Genomic DNA, 16,595 nt, shown 5'->3' with positions numbered 1-16,595 from the left:
GGGAATACATGTTTAAGCCACCGCGCCTGGCCGAGTGTGGACTTTCAAGTCCAACGTTCAGGTTCAAATTCTGCCTCCCCACCTGCCAACTCCAAAAGTTAAACTTTCGTGTGCCTCTGTGTTCTTATCTGCAGAATGGAGATAACGAAGAAAACAGCATCTAGGAGGAAAGGCTGAAATCCGCTCGAGGTACAACGGTAATGGTTCCTATTTGTAGCCCGAGACATGAGACGCTAGCCAGGGAAGCTGTCGGCTGGCGCTGCAGAGCCGCGGGAGGGCCCCGTTTATTCCCCCAAAACCACAGCCCGGAAAGCGCCCCCGCCCCGGCGCGTCCCGCCCGCGTCCCAGCCCGACTCCTGGTTTCCTGCCCTGTCCCGGCTTGGGCCCAGCCTAGCCCGCCCCCGAGCGGGCGTCTCCCTCCGGCTCCAGGGAGCGGAAAGGGTTGGGCCGGTGGGAGGAGCCCAAGGCCGGTGACGACGGACGCCGCGGGTCGAAGGGGCCGAAGAACTCGGCGGCGAAGGTGACCACGTCCTCCGGCTGGCGCAGCAGCAGGAAGAGCAGGAAGTCGGAGATGAGCGCGTGGGCTTCGGGGTGCTGCCGCAGATAGCTGGCGTGGCCGAGCCGGAGCTCCTCCTGGCGGGAGACAGAGCCCGAGCCTCAGCCGGACTGGATCCCCGCGCCCCAGGAGCCCCCACCCACTCGCTCCAAGGAGAGCTAAGGGGCACTGGAGACTTCTAGCCCCTATGGGTGTGCATTTCAATCAGGGGCAGAGAGATCAGTAATGAATTTAAGGCCCATGGGGGAATGGGAACCCCAGGCTGGTGGAGCCTCCCCTCACCTTACGGTCCAGGAACTTAGAATAGAGCTCCATATCCTCCTCCCACACCGGGGGCTTCTTCTCAAACACTGGGCGTGGCTCAATCTCATCTGGGTGGGGAACAAAGAAGGCTGGGCGTCCCCACCCTAGAACCTTCCCTGGATACACAGCGGGATCCCGAGAACACCCAAACAGAAGGCTCAGGTGAAACCCCAGGATTCTGCACACATGGGCAGAGTTGCAGGAAGGGACTCCCAGTAAGAAAGATCCTTCTCTTGCTGCTTGGGGTCAGGGGCTGGAGGGCAGATGTTCTCCAGCTGATTCCAGGCTCCTGTCCCGCACACTCGGTCGAGCCCCCTGCATCCTGGAAGGCCCAGGTTTCCCCACTCCCCTTCACTCTCCCTGGATGCCCAAGGCCTGGGCTTCACTCACCCACTTCCCTCAAGATGGGCATCTTGGTGATGATGCAGCATCCTGGGGAGCCCACCTGTATTCTTTTGGCCAGGTGCCTGGAGTGCAACACAACATGTGAGAGTGAGAATTTTCCCAGGCAGCCTGCTATGGACTGAATTGTTGTTCTAACCCCCCGTGTGGTGGTATTTGGAGGTAGGGCCTTTGGGGAGGTCATTACGTTACATGCAGTCATAAGGGTGGGGCCCTAATCAGATAGGATTAGTCCTCTTATAAGAAAAGGAAGAGATGCCAGAGAGCTTTCTCTTCACTCATGCACAGAAGAAAGGCCATGTGAAGACACATTGAGAAGGCAGCCATCTGCAAGCTAGGAAGACAGCCCTCACCAGAAACCAACCCTGATGGCACCATGATCTTGGACTTCCAGACTTCCTGCAAATACATTTCTCTTGAAGCCACCCAGCCTGAGGTATTTTGTTACAGCAGCCTAAGCTGACTCATACATGACAGTGCCCCTTGAGAGACCTGTCTTGGGCCTCTTTACTTCTGCCTCCCTCTCTTGTGTTTTGAGTTCCTGGATGGTGGTCATTTCTGGATCTCCACATAACACACAGGACTTGGCAAGTATTAGGCTCCCCGTTTTAAAAAAAAAAACAAAAGGATCTTTAGAGGTACAGCACTAGTAAATCATGGAGCCTCTTGGCCAGGCACGATGGCTCATGCCTGTAATCCTAGCACTTTGGGAGGCTGAGATGGGTGGATCACTTGAGGTCAGGAGTTTGAGACCATCCTGGCCAACATAGTGAAATGCCGTCTGTACTAAAAATACAAAAAACCGGGCAGACATGGCAGGCTTCTGTAATCCCAGCTATTTCGGTGGCTGAGGCATAAGAATCACTTGAACCTGGGAGGTGGAGGTTGTAGTGAACCAAGATTGCATCACTGTACTCCAGTCTGGGCAACAGAGCAAGACTGTCTCAAAAAGAGAAAGAGGCCTGTCACAGTGGCTCATGCTTGTTGCAGTGGCTCATGCCTGTAATCCCAGCACTTTAGGAGGCCAAGATGAGTGGATCACTTGAGGTCAGGTGTTCGAGACCAGCCTGGCCAACATGATGAAACTGGTTTCTACTAAAAATACAAAAATTAACCAGGCGTGGTGGCAGGCACCTGTAGTCCCAGCTACTTGGGAGGCTGAAGCAAGGGGATCACTTGAACCTGGAAGGCAGAGGTTGCAGTTAGCTAAGATCATGCCATGGCATTCCAGTCTAGGCGACAGAGAGAGACTCCATCAAGAAACAGAGAGGGAGAGAGGAAGGAAGGAAGGAAGGAGGGAAGGAGGAAGGGAAGGAAGGAGGGAGGGAGGCAGGGAGGGAAGGAGGAGAGGAAAGAAGGAAGGAAGGAGGGAGGGAGGAAGGGAGGGAAGGAAGGAAGGAAGGAGACAGAGAGAGAAAGAAAGAAAGAAAAGAAAAATTACGAAATCTCCTGCTATGTGGCATTCAAAATAGAAAGGTTGGCCTGGAGCTGTGGTGCATACCTGTAGTCCCAGCTACTAGGAAGGCTGAAGCAGGGGGATTGCTTGAGCCCAGGAGTTGGAGGCTGCAGTGGGCTATGAGCGCACCAAAACCAAAAACATACTAAGTTATGAGATAAAGCCAACAATGTTTTGATTACCTTTTCCCCAGTGTAGCGATCATGTCAATACCTATTCGGAAATTTTAAGAAATAAACTCAGCTGGACTCTATCTCAAAAAGAAACAAAAAACCTCTTTCTTCCACCTAAATTTTCTTTGCTGTCCCCTAGGCTGGAGTGCAGTGGCACGATCTCGGCTCACTGCAAGCTCTGACTCCTGGGTTCACGCCATTCTCCTGCCTCAGCCTCCCAAGTAGCTGGGACTACAGGTGCCCGCCACCATGCCTGGCTAATTTTTTGTATTTTTAGTAGAGACGGGGTTTCACCATGTTAGCCAGGATGGTCTCAATCTCCTGAGCTTGTGATCCGCCCGCCTTGGCCTCCCAAAGTGCTGGGATTACAGGCGTGAGCCACCACTCCCGGCCCTGAATTTTCTTATGATTTGGAGCCAGTGCTTTGCTGGAGACTGCATGGCAGCCTGCTGCAGGCAACTCTTCCAGCACAGTGATTTCATCAGGTGTGCAGTCATTCAAACCTTGGTGGTTTTCAATATTACCCCTTACACAGTGGTGGCTTCACTAGTTACACCTCAGGCCTGTGGTGTGCAGTGAGGTTTGGGAGGCACTGTGAGGGTTAAGAGGACAAGCAAATAAATGAAGAAAGAATGAATGATATGGATAAAGTGGAGGGACACTCCTATCTCAATGCCAGCTCTTCCTGGTGCTATCCCCAGAAGCAGCTGGTCTCCTTGAGCACCTACAAGCTCAGCACCACCCCTCTGGGCCCACCATCAGCAGCTCACCCATCGGAGAGCAGGTAGTACTGGCAGGACATGGGGATGCCCTCCTCTGAGTGGACAGTCTGCTCCACGATGAAGACTTCGGCTTGCTGATGGTCTACCTGGATGGTCTGGAAGCCCAGGTCTTGCTGGCAACAGCCAAAATTGGGGGGTGGGAGGTAAGGTGGATGCCCACCAAGGGCTCCCCATCATCTCAGCATTTTCTGTATCTCATAACAACCTCCCAACATTTGAGGTTGCATCTCCAAACCTCCAAGCTCAGTTGGCGACCCCTCATAGGGAGCTAGCTCCAGGTTGCCCCTGCCCTGACCCTTTCCATGTCATCTCGCTGACCAAGTGCTTCTAGTTGGCAAATTCTGTTACGCGGATGAGAAGCAATATGGGGAGGGGTGTGGGAGTGGAGAGGGAGGATGAGCTACTAGGGCCAGTGGGTGGAGGTAAAGTGAGGCTCAGAGGTGTGAGACCAGACAGATTTGTGGCCACCTCAGACTTGTGCTGTTGCTGGCAGGCTGTCCCTGTTGTAATTAAAACTTAAACCCCTGTTATAGCTGCAGCTATGGAGAGAAAAGTGCTAATGTTAAACACATGTTTCAAAGAACACGGAGGGGAATGGATTGTGCTTGTTCGTGTCAAATGCATTGCTGCTTGGGGTGTTTTGATAGACAAGCCTGGAATGTAATTTACAAAGATGGTCAAAGAAACACAAATCAGCTCCCAAAGTGTCTCACTGGAAATTGTGTGTTCAGTGACACGGCTCTAAAATCACCTATTGCAGCAAGTCCTAGGCATGCGATCATGAAATTTTAGTTAAAAACAAAAAATAAAACAGAAACGGAACACCCTCTGGGGTTAAGAAATAATAAAGGGGCCGGGCGCGGTAGCTCACGCCTGTAATCTCAGCACTTTGGGAGGCCGAGGCGGGCGGATCATGAGGTCAGGAGATCAAGACCATCCTGGCAAACACGGTGAAACCCCGTCTCTACTAAAAATACATAAAATTAGCCAGGTGTAGTGGCAGGTGCCTGTAGTCCCAGCTACTCGGGAGGCTGAGGCAGGAGAATGGTGTGAACCAAGGAGGCGGAGCTTGCAGTGAGCGGAGATTGCACCACTGCACTCCAGCCTGGGCGACAAAGCGAGACTCGTCTGAAAAAAAAAAAAAGAAATAATAAAGGAAGGGCTGGGCGCAGTGGCTCACGCCTGTAATCCCAGCACTCTGGGAGGCTGAGGCAGGCGGATCACCAGGTCAGGAGTTCAAGACCAGCCTGGCCAACATGGTGAAACCCCATCTCTACTAAAAATACAAAAATTAGCCGGGCATGGTGGCACATGTCTGTATTCCCAGCTACTTGGGAGACTGAGGCAGGAAAATAGCTTGAAGTCAGGAGGCGGAGGTTGCAGTGAGCCAAGACTGCATCACTGCGCTCCAGCCTGGCAACAGAGCAAGACTCCGTCTCAAACAAACAAGCAAATGAAATAATAAAGGAATATTTCAGTAAAGTTGGACAGTTATACTTCCTAAAGTTAAAAAATGATTTATAGGCCGGGCGTGGTGGCTCAAGCCTGTAATCCCAGCACTTTGGGAGGCCGAGACAGGCGGATCACGAGGTCAGGAGATCGAGACCATCCTGGCTAACATGGTGAAACGCCGTCTCTACTAAAACATACAAAAAACTAGCCGGGCGAGGTGGCGGGCGCCTGTAGTCCCAGCTACGCGGGAGGCTGAGCCAGGAGAATGGCGTGAACCTGGGAGGCGGAGCTTGCAGTGAGCTGAGATCCGGCCACTGCACTCTAGCCTGGGTGACAAAGCAAGACTCCGTCTCAAAAAAAAAAAAAAAAAAAAAAAAGATTTATTTTTATTTATTGATTTTTTTGAGACAGAGTCTCCCTCTGTTGCCCAGGCTGGAGTGCAGTTGTGCCATCTTGGCTCACTGCAACCTTTGCCTCCTGGGTTCAAGTGATGATTCTCCTGCCTCAGCCTCCCGAGTAGCTGGGATTATAGGCGCCCACCACCATGCCCAGCTAATTTTTGTATTTTTAGGAGAGACAGGGTTTCACCATGTTGGCCAGGCTGATCTTGACCTCCTAACTTCAAGTGATCTGCCCACCTTTGCCTCCCAAAGTGCTGGGATTACAGGCATGAGTCACTGTGCCTGGCAAAAATGATGTGTTTTTTTGTTTGTTTGTTTTTTGTTTTTTGTTTTTATTTTTGAGATGGAGTCTTGCTCTGTCGCCCGGGCTGGAGTGCAGTGGCCAAATCTCAGCTCACTGCAAGCTCCACCTCCCAGGTTTACGCTATTCTCCTGCCTCAGCCTCCCGAGTAGCTGGGACTACAGGCGCCCGCCACCTCGCCCGGCTAGTTTTCTGTATTTTTTAGTAGAGACGGGGTTTCACCGTGTTAGCCAGGATGGTCTCGATCTCCTGACCTCGTGATCCGCCTGTCTCGGCCTCCCAAAGTGCTGGGATTACAGGCTTGAGCCACCACACCCGGCCAAAAAAATGATGTATTTTTAAAATCAGCCCTGCGCTGTATTTATTTTTCCTGGACTGACTTCTGTGCAGAAGGGTTGCTTCTCTGAACTGTTCCCACCTCTCAGTCGCTCTCAATTCATCTGCCCCACACTCCCAGACAAACATGCTTTCCTGCCCTTGAAAGCCCCATTCCCACTTGTGCTGTTTTCTCCCCACCTGCCTCCATTTTCTACTCCACAGCTGTTCCCGATCTCAGTGCTTTTCATGCCCTTTCTAGTTTGCTCCCAAGCCAAGTCCCCTGCCCACGGAGACCCCTCACATAGGTCAAATAGCAGAGTTTGCCCTCAGTGTCCAAGGCCAGGAAGCGGGCATTGCTGGGCACCATCCGCCGCCAGGCCATCACCCTGAGCAGCACCAGGTTGGCAGCCTCTGAGACGAAGCCCTTGATTGAGCTCCACGGGAAAGAAGTCACTCCAGTCTTCACTTCCTGTTCAGAACAGATCTGGGTCAGGGACCTGGAACCAGGAAGGGGCAGGGGACAAAGGGTGGGCAAGCCGGGTGTTGGGCATATGTTTTTTGTTTGTTTGTTTTGTTTTTAGACAGAGTTTTGCTTTTTGTCACCTAGGCTGGAGTACAATGGCATGGTCTCAGCTCACTGTAACCTCCGCCTCCTGGGTTCAAACGATCTTCTGCCTCAGCCTCTCAACTAGCTGGGATTACAGGCCACCATGCCTGACTAATTTTTGTAATTTTAGTAGAGACTGGGTTTCACCATGTTGGCCAGGCTGGTCTCGATACTCCTGACCTGAGGTGATCCACCCGCTTTGGCCTCCGAAAATGCTGGGATTACAGGCATGAGCCACTGTGCCTGGCCTTTTTTTTTTGAGACAGGGACTTGCTCTGTTGCCCAGACTGGAGTGAAGTGGTGCAATCTCGGCTCACTGCAACCTCCAGCTCCTGGGTTCAAGCGATTTTCCTGTCAGCCTCCTGAGTAGCTGGGATAACAGGCACATGACACTACACCTGGCTAATTTTTGTGTTTTTATGAGAGATGGGACTTCACCATATTGGCCATGCTGGTCTCCACCTCCTGACCTCAAGTGATCCGCCCGCCTCAGCCTCCCAAAGTGCTGAAATTACAGGCGTGAGTCACTGCACGCCTGGCTTTCAGCTGGGCATATGGTTTTTAATGAATCCTCAGTCCGGACTCATTGTGGGAAGTCAGGGACCCCGAACGGAGGGACCAGCTGAAGCCACGGCAGAAGAACATAAATTGTGAAGATTTCATGGACATCTTTAGTTCCCCAAATTAATACTTTTATAATTTCTTACACCTGTCTTTACTGCAATCTCTGGACATAAATTGTGAAGATTTCATGGACACTTATCACTTCCCCAATCAATACCCTTGTGATTTCCTATGCCTGTCTTTACTTTAATCTCTTAATCCTGTCATCTTCTTAAGCTGAGGAGGATGTATGTCGCCTCAGGACCCTGTGATGATTGCGTTAACTGCACAAATTGTTTGTAGAGCATGTGTGCTTGAATAATATGAAATGTGGGCACCTTGAAAAAGGAACAAGATAACAGTAATGTTCAGGGAACAAGGGAGATAACCTTAAACTCTGACTGCTGGTGAGCCGGGCGGAACAGAGCCATATTTCTCATCTTTCAAAAGCAAATAGGAGAAATATCGCTGAATTCTTTTTCTCAGCAAGGAACATCCCTGAGAAAGAGAACGTGCGCCTGAGGGTAGGCCCCTAAAATGGCTGCTTTGGGGGCAGCTGTCTTTTACGGTCGAAGACAAAGGGATGAAATAAGCCCCGGTCTCCTGCAGCGCTCCCAGGCTTATTAGGATGAGGAAATTCCGACCTAATAAATTTTGGTCAGACCAATTGTCTACTCTCAAACCCTGTCTCCTGATAAGATGTTATCAATGACAATGTGTGCCTGTAACTTAATTAGCAATTTTAATTTCACCCCGTCCTGTGGTCCTGTGATTTCACCCTGCCTCCATTTGCTTTGTGATATTTTATTACCTTGTGAAGCATGTGATCTCTGTGACCCACACCCTATTGGTAAATTCCTCCCCTTTTGAAAATTACTAATAGGCCGGGCGCGGTGGCTCAAGCCTGTAATCCCAGCACTTTAGGAGGCCGAGACGGGCGGATCACGAGGTCAGGAGATCGAGACCATCCTGGCTAACACGGTGAAACCCTGTCTCTACTAAAAATACAAAAAACTAGCCGGGCGAGGTGGCGGCGCCTGTAGTCCCAGGTACTCGGGAGGCTGAGACAGGAGAATGGCGTAAACCCGGGAGGCGGAGCTTGCAGTGAGCTAAGATCCGGCCACTGCACTCCAGCCCGGGCAACAGAGCCAGACTCTGTCTCAAAAAAAAAAAAAAAAAAGAAAATTACTAATAAAAACTTGCTGGCTTTATGGCTCAGGGAGCATCACGGAACCTGCCTACATGTGATGTCTCCCCCAGACACCCAGCTTTAAAATTTCTCTCTTTTGTACTCTTTCCCTTTCTCAGACCAGCCAATGCGTAGGGAAATAGAAAAGAACCCACGTTGAATGTGGGGGGTGGGGTTTCCCCTGATACAGATTCCTGGTTTCATCTAATCTCGTCCCTTCTCAGGGTTCTGAAGAGGACATTGTGAAAGAAAAATAAATCTTGGGCTGGGCGCGGTGGCTCAAGCCTGTAATCCCAGCACTTTGGGAGGCTGAGACGGGCGGATCACAAGGTCAGGAGATCGAGACCATACTGGCTAACACGGTGAAACCCCGTCTCTACTAAAAAATACAAAAAACTAGCCGGGCGAGGTGGCGGGCGCCTGTCGTCCCAGCTACTCCAGAGGCTGAGGCAGGAGAATGGCGTAAACCCGGGAGGCGGAGCTTGCAGTGAGCTGAGATCCGGCCACTGCACTCCAGCCTGGGCGACAGAGCCAGACTCAGTCTCAAAAAAAAAAAAAAGAAAACTAAATCTTGGGACCCCAAATCACTGAGCCAAAGGGAAGTCAAGCTGGGAACTGCTTCAGGCCAAGCTGCCTCCCATTTTATTCCTAAATAAGGTAGCTACTAAGAGAAAAAAAGAGCTACATACCTCCCTCACTATTTGCCCACAAGGAAATTGCTTGTGGACAAAGGACAGACAGAACTCAAAGTCATCCCTCTGCTCACGTGGGTAAGTGCATATCTGATGGCTTTCTCTGCTCTATTGTTTCACTAAGCCAGACTAAAGCATAAGTGACTACTTTTCTACCCCCATCACATGTAAATTGTGTATTCAGTGAAAGGCTAATCAGAAACTTAAAAGCATGTCTCTTATCTACCTATGACTTGGAAGCCCTCTCCCTGCCTTGAGTTGTCCTGCCTTTCCCAACAAACCAATGTACATTTTTTTTTTTTTTTTTTGAGATGGAGTCTTGCTCTGTCACCCAGGCTGGAGTGCAGTGGCATGATCTCGGCTCACTGCAAGCTCCGCCTCCCAGGTTCACGCCATTCTCCTGCCTCAGCCTCCCAAGTAGCTGGGACTACAGGCACCCGCCACCACGCCTGGCTAATTTTTTGTATTTTTAGTAGAGACGGGGTTTCACCATGTTAGCCAGGATGGTCTCGATCTCCTGACTTCATGATCTGCCCACCTTGGCCTCCCGAAGTGCTGGGATTACAGGCGTGAACCACTGCACCCGGCGAACCAATGTACATCTTACACGTGTTGATTGATGTTTCATGTCTCCTTAAAATGTATAAAACCAAGCTGTGGGCTGGGCGTGGTGGCTCACGCCTGTAATCCCAGCACTTTGGGAGGCTGAGGCGGGCGGATCACCTGAGGTCGGGAGTTTGAGACCAGCCTGGCCAACATGGAAAACCTCCCTCTCTACTAAAAATACAAAATTAGCCAGGCGTGGTGGCGCATACCTGTAATCCCAGCTACTCGGGAGGCTGAGGCAGGAGAATCACTTGAACCCGGTAGGTGGAGGTTGCAGTGAGCCGAGATGGCACCAGTGCACTCCAGCCTGGGCAACAAGAGTGAAACTCTGTTTCAAAAACAAACAAACAAACAAAAATAAAAACAAGCTGTGCCCCAACCACTTTGGGCACATGTTCTCCGGACCTCCTGAGTCTGTGTCATGGATGCATCCTTAACCTTGGCAAAACAAAGTCTCTAAATTGATTGGGACCTGTCTCAGATATTCTGGGTTCACAGTGTGGAGTGCAACTCCCATCTGCCTCTCATCCTTACCTCACCCTCCTTGATGCTTCTGGTCACAGCCAGCTGATCATCTTGCTTCAGCAAACTCGTCTTCCGTTCCATGGGGAGGATGAGGAACTGAGGGCCAGAGCATGCCAGGGAGGATCAGGGACTCCCTGGGTTCCCCAGAGGTCACCTGACCCTTCTCCATTAATGAGAAAACTGAGGTTTAAAGATTGTGACTTAAAAAAACAGCAACTGGGTCAGGCGCGGTGGTTCACGCCTGTAATCCCAACACTGTGGGAGGCCAAGGCGGGCAGATCATGAGGTCAGGAGATCAAGACCATCCTGGCTAATATGGTGAAACCCCGTGTCTACTAAAAATACAAAAATTAAACTGGGCGTGGTGGCACATGCCTGTAATCCCAGCTACTCGGGAGGCTGAGGCAGGAGAATTGCTTGAACCCAGGAGGCAGAAGTTGCAGTGAGTCAAGATCACGCCACTACACTCCAGCCTGGGCAACAGAGCGAGACTCCATCTCAAAAACAAAACAAAACAAAACAAAAACAAGCAGCAGAGCCGGGTGTTGTGGCTCATACCTGTAATCCCAGCACTTTGGGAAACCCAGGTGGGCAGATCACTTGAGGTCAGGAGTTCAAGACCAGCCTGGCCAACATGGCAAAACCCTATCTCTATTAAAAATACAAAAATTACCCAGGCATGGTGGTGCACATCTGTAATTCCCAGCTACTTGGGAGGCTGAGGCAGGAGAATTGCTTGAACCCGGAAGGTGAAGGTTGCAGTGAGCTGAGATTGCACCACTGCACTCCAGCCTGGGTGATAAGAGCAAGACTCTGTCTCAATAATAATAATAATAATAATAATAAAAAATTACAAAATAAAAAACAGCTGCAACAAAACCCAAAAAATACCTTTCATACACAGTGGAGCTGAAGAATAGCAGTCATGTTATGATGAATATAAAGTTCAAAACAATGCACTTCAGAACACTGGTTTTAAAGGATGGGGGTGGGCCAGGCGCAGGGATAGCAGGTTGCCACTGATAAGTTCTCCTGATACCCAAACTCTGAACCCAGCCCACACCAGTCCTCCTCCAGCCTGAGAGCCCAGTGCCTCCCTGAAGGCCTGGTGGGCTGGCCTTTCCCAGAGCCTAGCCTTCCCTGGGGGCCTGTTGCACCTGGCCTCCAAGTCCCCCAGCTTTGTGCCCCTCACACCCAGCCCCTGCCACTTACTTAACTTGTGGAATGTGAACATGACCTGTTTATACACTGGAAACTACTCGAGTCTAAAAACGTTCCCACAGAAACCATCCCCATCTTTTTTTTGAGTCAGAGTTTCACTTTTGTTGCCCAGGCTGGAGTGCAGTGGTGCGATCCCGCCTTACTGCAACCTTCACCTCCTGGGTTCAAACAATTCTCCTGTCTCGGCCTCCCAAGTAGCTGGGATTACAGGTGCCCACCACCATGCCCGGATAATTTTTTTTTTGCCTTTTTAGTAGAGGTGGGGTTTCACCATCTTGGCCAAGCTGGTCTTGAACTCCTGACCTCGTGATCCACCCGCCTCGGCCTCCCAAAGTGTTGAGATTACAGGCATGAGCCACTGTGCCTGGCTAATTTTGTATTTTTGGTAGAGACAGGGTTTCTCCATGTTGGTAAGGCTGGTCTTGAACTCCCGACCTCCTGTGATCTGCCCGCCTCAGCTTCCCAAAGTGCTGGGATTACAGGCATGAGCCATTGCGCCCAACCTCCATCTTTTTGTTGTTGTTGTTGTTCTGTCACCCAGGCTGGAGTACAGTGGTGCACACACTGCTTGCTGCAACCTCGACCCCCTGGGCTCCACTGAACCTTCCACCTCAGTCTCCCAAGTAGCTGAGACTACAGACACACATCACCACACCCAGCTACTTTTTGTATTTTTTTTTTTTTTTTTTTTTTTTTTTTTGCGACGGAGACTCGCTCTGTCGCTAGGCTGGAGTGCAGCCTAATGATCTCGGCTCACTGAAACCTCTGCCTCCCAGGTTCAAGCAATTCTCCTGCCTCAGCCTCCTGAGTAGCTGGGACTACAGGCGCGTGCCACCACGCCTGGCTAATTTTTTTTTGTACTTTAGTAGAGACAGGGTTTCACCATGTTGGCCAGGATGGTCATGATCTCGTGTTCCGCCTGCCTCCGCCTCCCATAGTGGTGGGATTACAGGCATGAGCCACCATGCCCAGCCGCTACTTTTTGTATTTTTTGTACAAAAATTGTAAACATTTTTGGTGGGTGTTGCCATGTTGCCTGGGCTAAAACTCCTGGGCTCAAGGGATCCTCCCACCTTGGCCTCTCGAAGTGCTGGGATTATAGGCTTGAGCCATTGTGCCTGGCCCACCCTCGTTGTTTTTTTATTTTTTTTCTTGAGATGGAGTCTTGCTCTGTCACCCAGGCTGGAGTGCAGTGGCGCGATCTCAGCTCATGGCAACCTCCGCCTCCTGGGTTCAAGCAATTCTCCTGCCTCAGCCTTCTGAGTAGCTGGGACTACAGGCGCGTGCCACCACGCCTGGCTAATTTTTGTAGAGATGGGGTTTCACTATGTTGGCCAGGCTGGTCTCGAACTCCTCACCTCAGGGTGATCTGTCCACCTCTGCCTCCCAGAGTGCTGGGATTACAGGCATGAGCCACTGTGCCCAGCCCACCCCCGTCTTTTAAAATCGGTGTTCTGAAGTGCATTGCTTTTGAGCTTTATATTGCATCATAACACGACTGCTATTCTTCAGCTTCACTGTGTATGAAATAGGTTTTTTGGTTTGTTGTTGCTGCTGTTTTTTAAGTCAAAATCTCTCTTCTCTCCCCTGGATTGGGTCAAGGCTGGGGCCCTGGGAAGTACCTTGATGAAGTCTTGGCTGTGCTGTTCCATGAGCTCCAGCTTCTCTGAGAGATAGCCTGGGGTGCAGGGACACAGGCATTGACGTCACAGGAGATGTGGGTCAGAGGCCGAAGGAAGGGAAGGTGGTGGCCCAGGCTGGAGGACCAGGTGTAATACGGTCCCAGAAAAACTACAGGATGGGTAAGAGGTGCCCTCATCCCGAGTCCATGAGGAACTCACTGGTCCCTCCCCGACCCTGTGCCTTGTCCTGGTCCAAGGCAAAGCCAAGGGCTTGGTCCTGAAAAAAGATTCTAGGAATGGTGGAGGGCAGGGGTGGAGGAAGGGGAGGGTGACAGGCAGCAGGCGGCAGGAACGCTACCCAGGAGGGAATTTCCGCAGAGCATTTTATCCAAGAAGCCTCTGCTGAAGGCATGCACGAAAAGGCAGGATGTCAGCACGCCGAGTTTTTCCTGGTATTTCCCTCTCTGCACCTCAATGGTCAGCTCTCCCTGAGGCTCTCCGGTGTCTGAGACCATGGCCAGCGTCTCAGAGAAGAACAGCATCTGTAGCTCCTCCTCATCTGGGGTGAGGGGCCCGTGGGAACAGATAAAGCCCCTGCTCCTGGGCCCCAATCCAATCCTCTGACCCCATGACCACCAGTGTCCCCACAGTCCCCAGCTGCCTCCTCATCCCACAGCCTTCCTCACTGGCACGGACAGGTGAAGACTTCTGCCCCAAGTCCCCATGTCCCCGGGGGACCTTCCCTTGAAGAATGTCAGCAAACAGGCCTCAGGCCTTTTCTGAGTCCCAGGAGAATCGAGGAAGAAAGAGAGAGACAGAGAGAGAGAGAGCGAGCGCCTGGACCTTCTCTCTCCCCTCTTCTCCAGACTTGCACCCCTCCCGCAACCCCAACCCCAACACTGTCTGAGCTCACGGAGGGAGCTGAGGAAGTCGATGGCTTCAGCGTTGGCCTCTGGGAGTGGCAGACACTCCACACCCGAGGGCTGGTGGTCCTTGGCTCTGGAGCCTACAGAGGGAGGAGAGGCTAAGATGGCAGACCCTGGGGAGAAGGGCAGGGGCAGGGTACCTCAGTCCCAGCCCCAGCACCCAAGAACAGAATCCTCTAAGTCTACCCGGAGGGTGGATTGGGAGAAAGAAGAGGATCCCCGCCTCCAGCTCCAGCAGTCCTCTTCCCACCTGTGGAGTAAACTTTGGAGGACATGCTGTGGGCCTCTACCGGGTCTGTGTCCAGCTGTCTCCATGGCAACCAGAGCTGGCTAGTGCCTCTTAAAGGGCCATCAACCCACTTTACTACACCTAGACTTTGGAGGGAACTGACGTTGCAGTTTGAGGCTCAGCACAAGCTTGAGGTGTTGTCCAGCAGAGGGAGCATTTGATATATTTTTGTTTTTGTTTTTGAGACGCAATCTCGCTCCGTCACCCAGGCTGGAGTGCAGTGGTGCAATCTCAGCTCACTGCAACCTCTGCCTCCCGGGTTCAAGCAATTCTTTTTGAGGCCTCAGACTCCCGAGTAGCTAGAACTACAAGCGCGTGCCACCACACCCAGCTAATTTTTATACTTTTAGTAGAGATGGGGTTTCACCATATTGGCCAGGCTGGTCTTGAATTCCTGAGCTTGTGATCTGACTGCCTCAGGCTCCCAGAGTGCTGGGACTACAGGTGTGAGCCACCGTGCCCGGCCCACATTTGATATTCTTAAGAGGCAGAGTGAAGAAATGAATCATTAGAATGACCTTAGAAGAGGCCAGGCGAAGTGGCTCATGCCTGCAATCCCAGCACTTTAGGAGTCCCAGGCGAGTGGATCACTTGAGGCCAGGAGTTTGAGATCCAGCCTGGGCAACATGGTGAAACCCATCTCTACTAAAAATACAAAAATTACCAGGGAGTGGTGGCACATGCCTGTAATCTGTCTCAAAAAAAAAAAAAAAAAAAAAATGACCTTAGAAGATATGACCCAAAGTCAGACAGAGCCTCACATGCACACAATCCAATTAGATGCTACGTGAATATCTCTGCAAGTTACAGTTCTAGTACATGTAACAATAATGATAACAACAATGACAATCATAGCAAACTCTTCCACTGGACTTGCTCCTGGTGAGGCACTTTTTTTTTTTTTTTTTTTTTTTAAAAGAGTCTTGCTCTGTCACCAGCCTGGAGTGCAGTGGCACCACCTTGACTCACTGCGATCTCTGCCTCCTGAGTTCAAGTGATTCTCCTGCCTCAGCCTCCTGAGTATCTGGAACTACAGGAGTGTGCCACCAAGCCTGGCTAATTTTTGTATTTTTATTTTTATTATTCTTATTTATTTGTTTGTTTGTTTTTATTTTAATTATTTTTGAGATGGAGTCTCACTCTGTCACCTAGGCTAGAATGCAGTGGCATGATCTCAGCTGCAACCTCTTCCTGCCAGGTTCAAGTGATTCTCTTGCCTCAGTCTCCCAAGTAACTGGGACTATAGGCACCCGCTACCACACCTAGCTAATTTTTGTATTTTTAGTAGAGACAGGGTTTCACCATGTTGGCCAGCCTGGTCTTGAACTCCTGACCTCAAGTGATCCACCTGTAGGGTCTAGCTCTACAGGGCTTAGCGGGTGTTCTCCCCGTGTGTGGAGATGAGAGATTGTAATAAATAAAGACACACGACAAAGAGATAAAGAGAAAACAGCTGGGCCTGGGGGACCACTACCATCAAGACTTGGAGACCGGTAGTGGCCCCGAACGGCTGGGCGCGCTGATATTTATTGCATAGAAGACAAGGGGGCAGGGTAAGAAGGGTGACTCTTCTAAGTGATTGACAAGGTGAAGCAAGTCACATGATCACAGGACAGGGTGCCCTTCCCTCTTAGGTAGCCGAAGCAGAGAGAGAGAATACATCAGCATTTTCTTCTATGCACTTATAAGAAAGATCAGGCTGGGAGCGGTGGCTCACGCCTGTAATCCCATCACTTTGGGAGGCCGAGGCGGGTGGATCACAAGATCAGGAGATCGAGACCATCCTGGCTAACACGGTGAAACTCCGTCGCTACTAAAAATACAAAAAAAATTAGCTGGGCCTGGTGGCCGGCGCCTGTAGTCCGCTACTTGGGAGGCTGAGGCAGAAGAATGGCGTGAACCTGGGAGGCGGAGCTTGCAGTGAGCCGCGATCGCACCACTGCACTCCAGCCTGGGCCACAGAGCAAGACTCCGTCTCAAAAAAAAAAAAAAAAAAAAAGAAAGATCAAAGACTTTAAGACTTTCACTGTTACTTCTACTGTTATCTACTACAAACTTCAAAGAGGAACCAGGAGTACGGGAGGAACATGAAAGTGGACAAGCACCACAGGGAGGGGTTTAGGCCTCTGGATGACTGCAGGCAGGCCTGGATCATATCCAGCCTCCCACAA

The 16,595-nt window shown here is 51.0% G+C and overlaps 1 protein-coding gene and 1 long non-coding RNA gene across 2 annotated transcripts; one reads left to right on the top strand and one right to left on the bottom strand.

The window, feature by feature from the left end:
* Positions 1-249: 249 nt before the first annotated feature.
* On the bottom strand, positions 250-14,429 carry CATIP (ciliogenesis associated TTC17 interacting protein). The gene is given in 10 exon segments (NM_001193872.1): positions 250-633; positions 839-927; positions 1,250-1,326; positions 3,661-3,785; positions 6,446-6,613; positions 10,376-10,462; positions 13,210-13,265; positions 13,568-13,768; positions 14,123-14,215; positions 14,386-14,429. Coding segments are annotated over 10 exon segments (1,164 nt in total). The 5' UTR covers positions 14,411-14,429; the 3' UTR covers positions 250-390.
* On the top strand, positions 611-4,376 carry LOC106992735 (uncharacterized). Its single transcript, XR_001438767.3, has 4 exons — positions 611-747; positions 1,323-1,423; positions 1,550-1,697; positions 3,592-4,376. It is a non-coding gene; the product is annotated as an uncharacterized LOC106992735 (long non-coding RNA).
* Positions 14,430-16,595: the final 2,166 nt, after the last annotated feature.

This window comes from Macaca mulatta, chromosome 12 (assembly GCF_049350105.2).
Source record: "Macaca mulatta isolate MMU2019108-1 chromosome 12, T2T-MMU8v2.0, whole genome shotgun sequence".
Classification (NCBI taxonomy): domain Eukaryota; kingdom Metazoa; phylum Chordata; class Mammalia; order Primates; family Cercopithecidae; genus Macaca; species Macaca mulatta.
The sequence above is the reverse complement of the archived record's forward strand: the minus strand, read 5'-3'. Positions and strand labels throughout refer to the sequence as shown.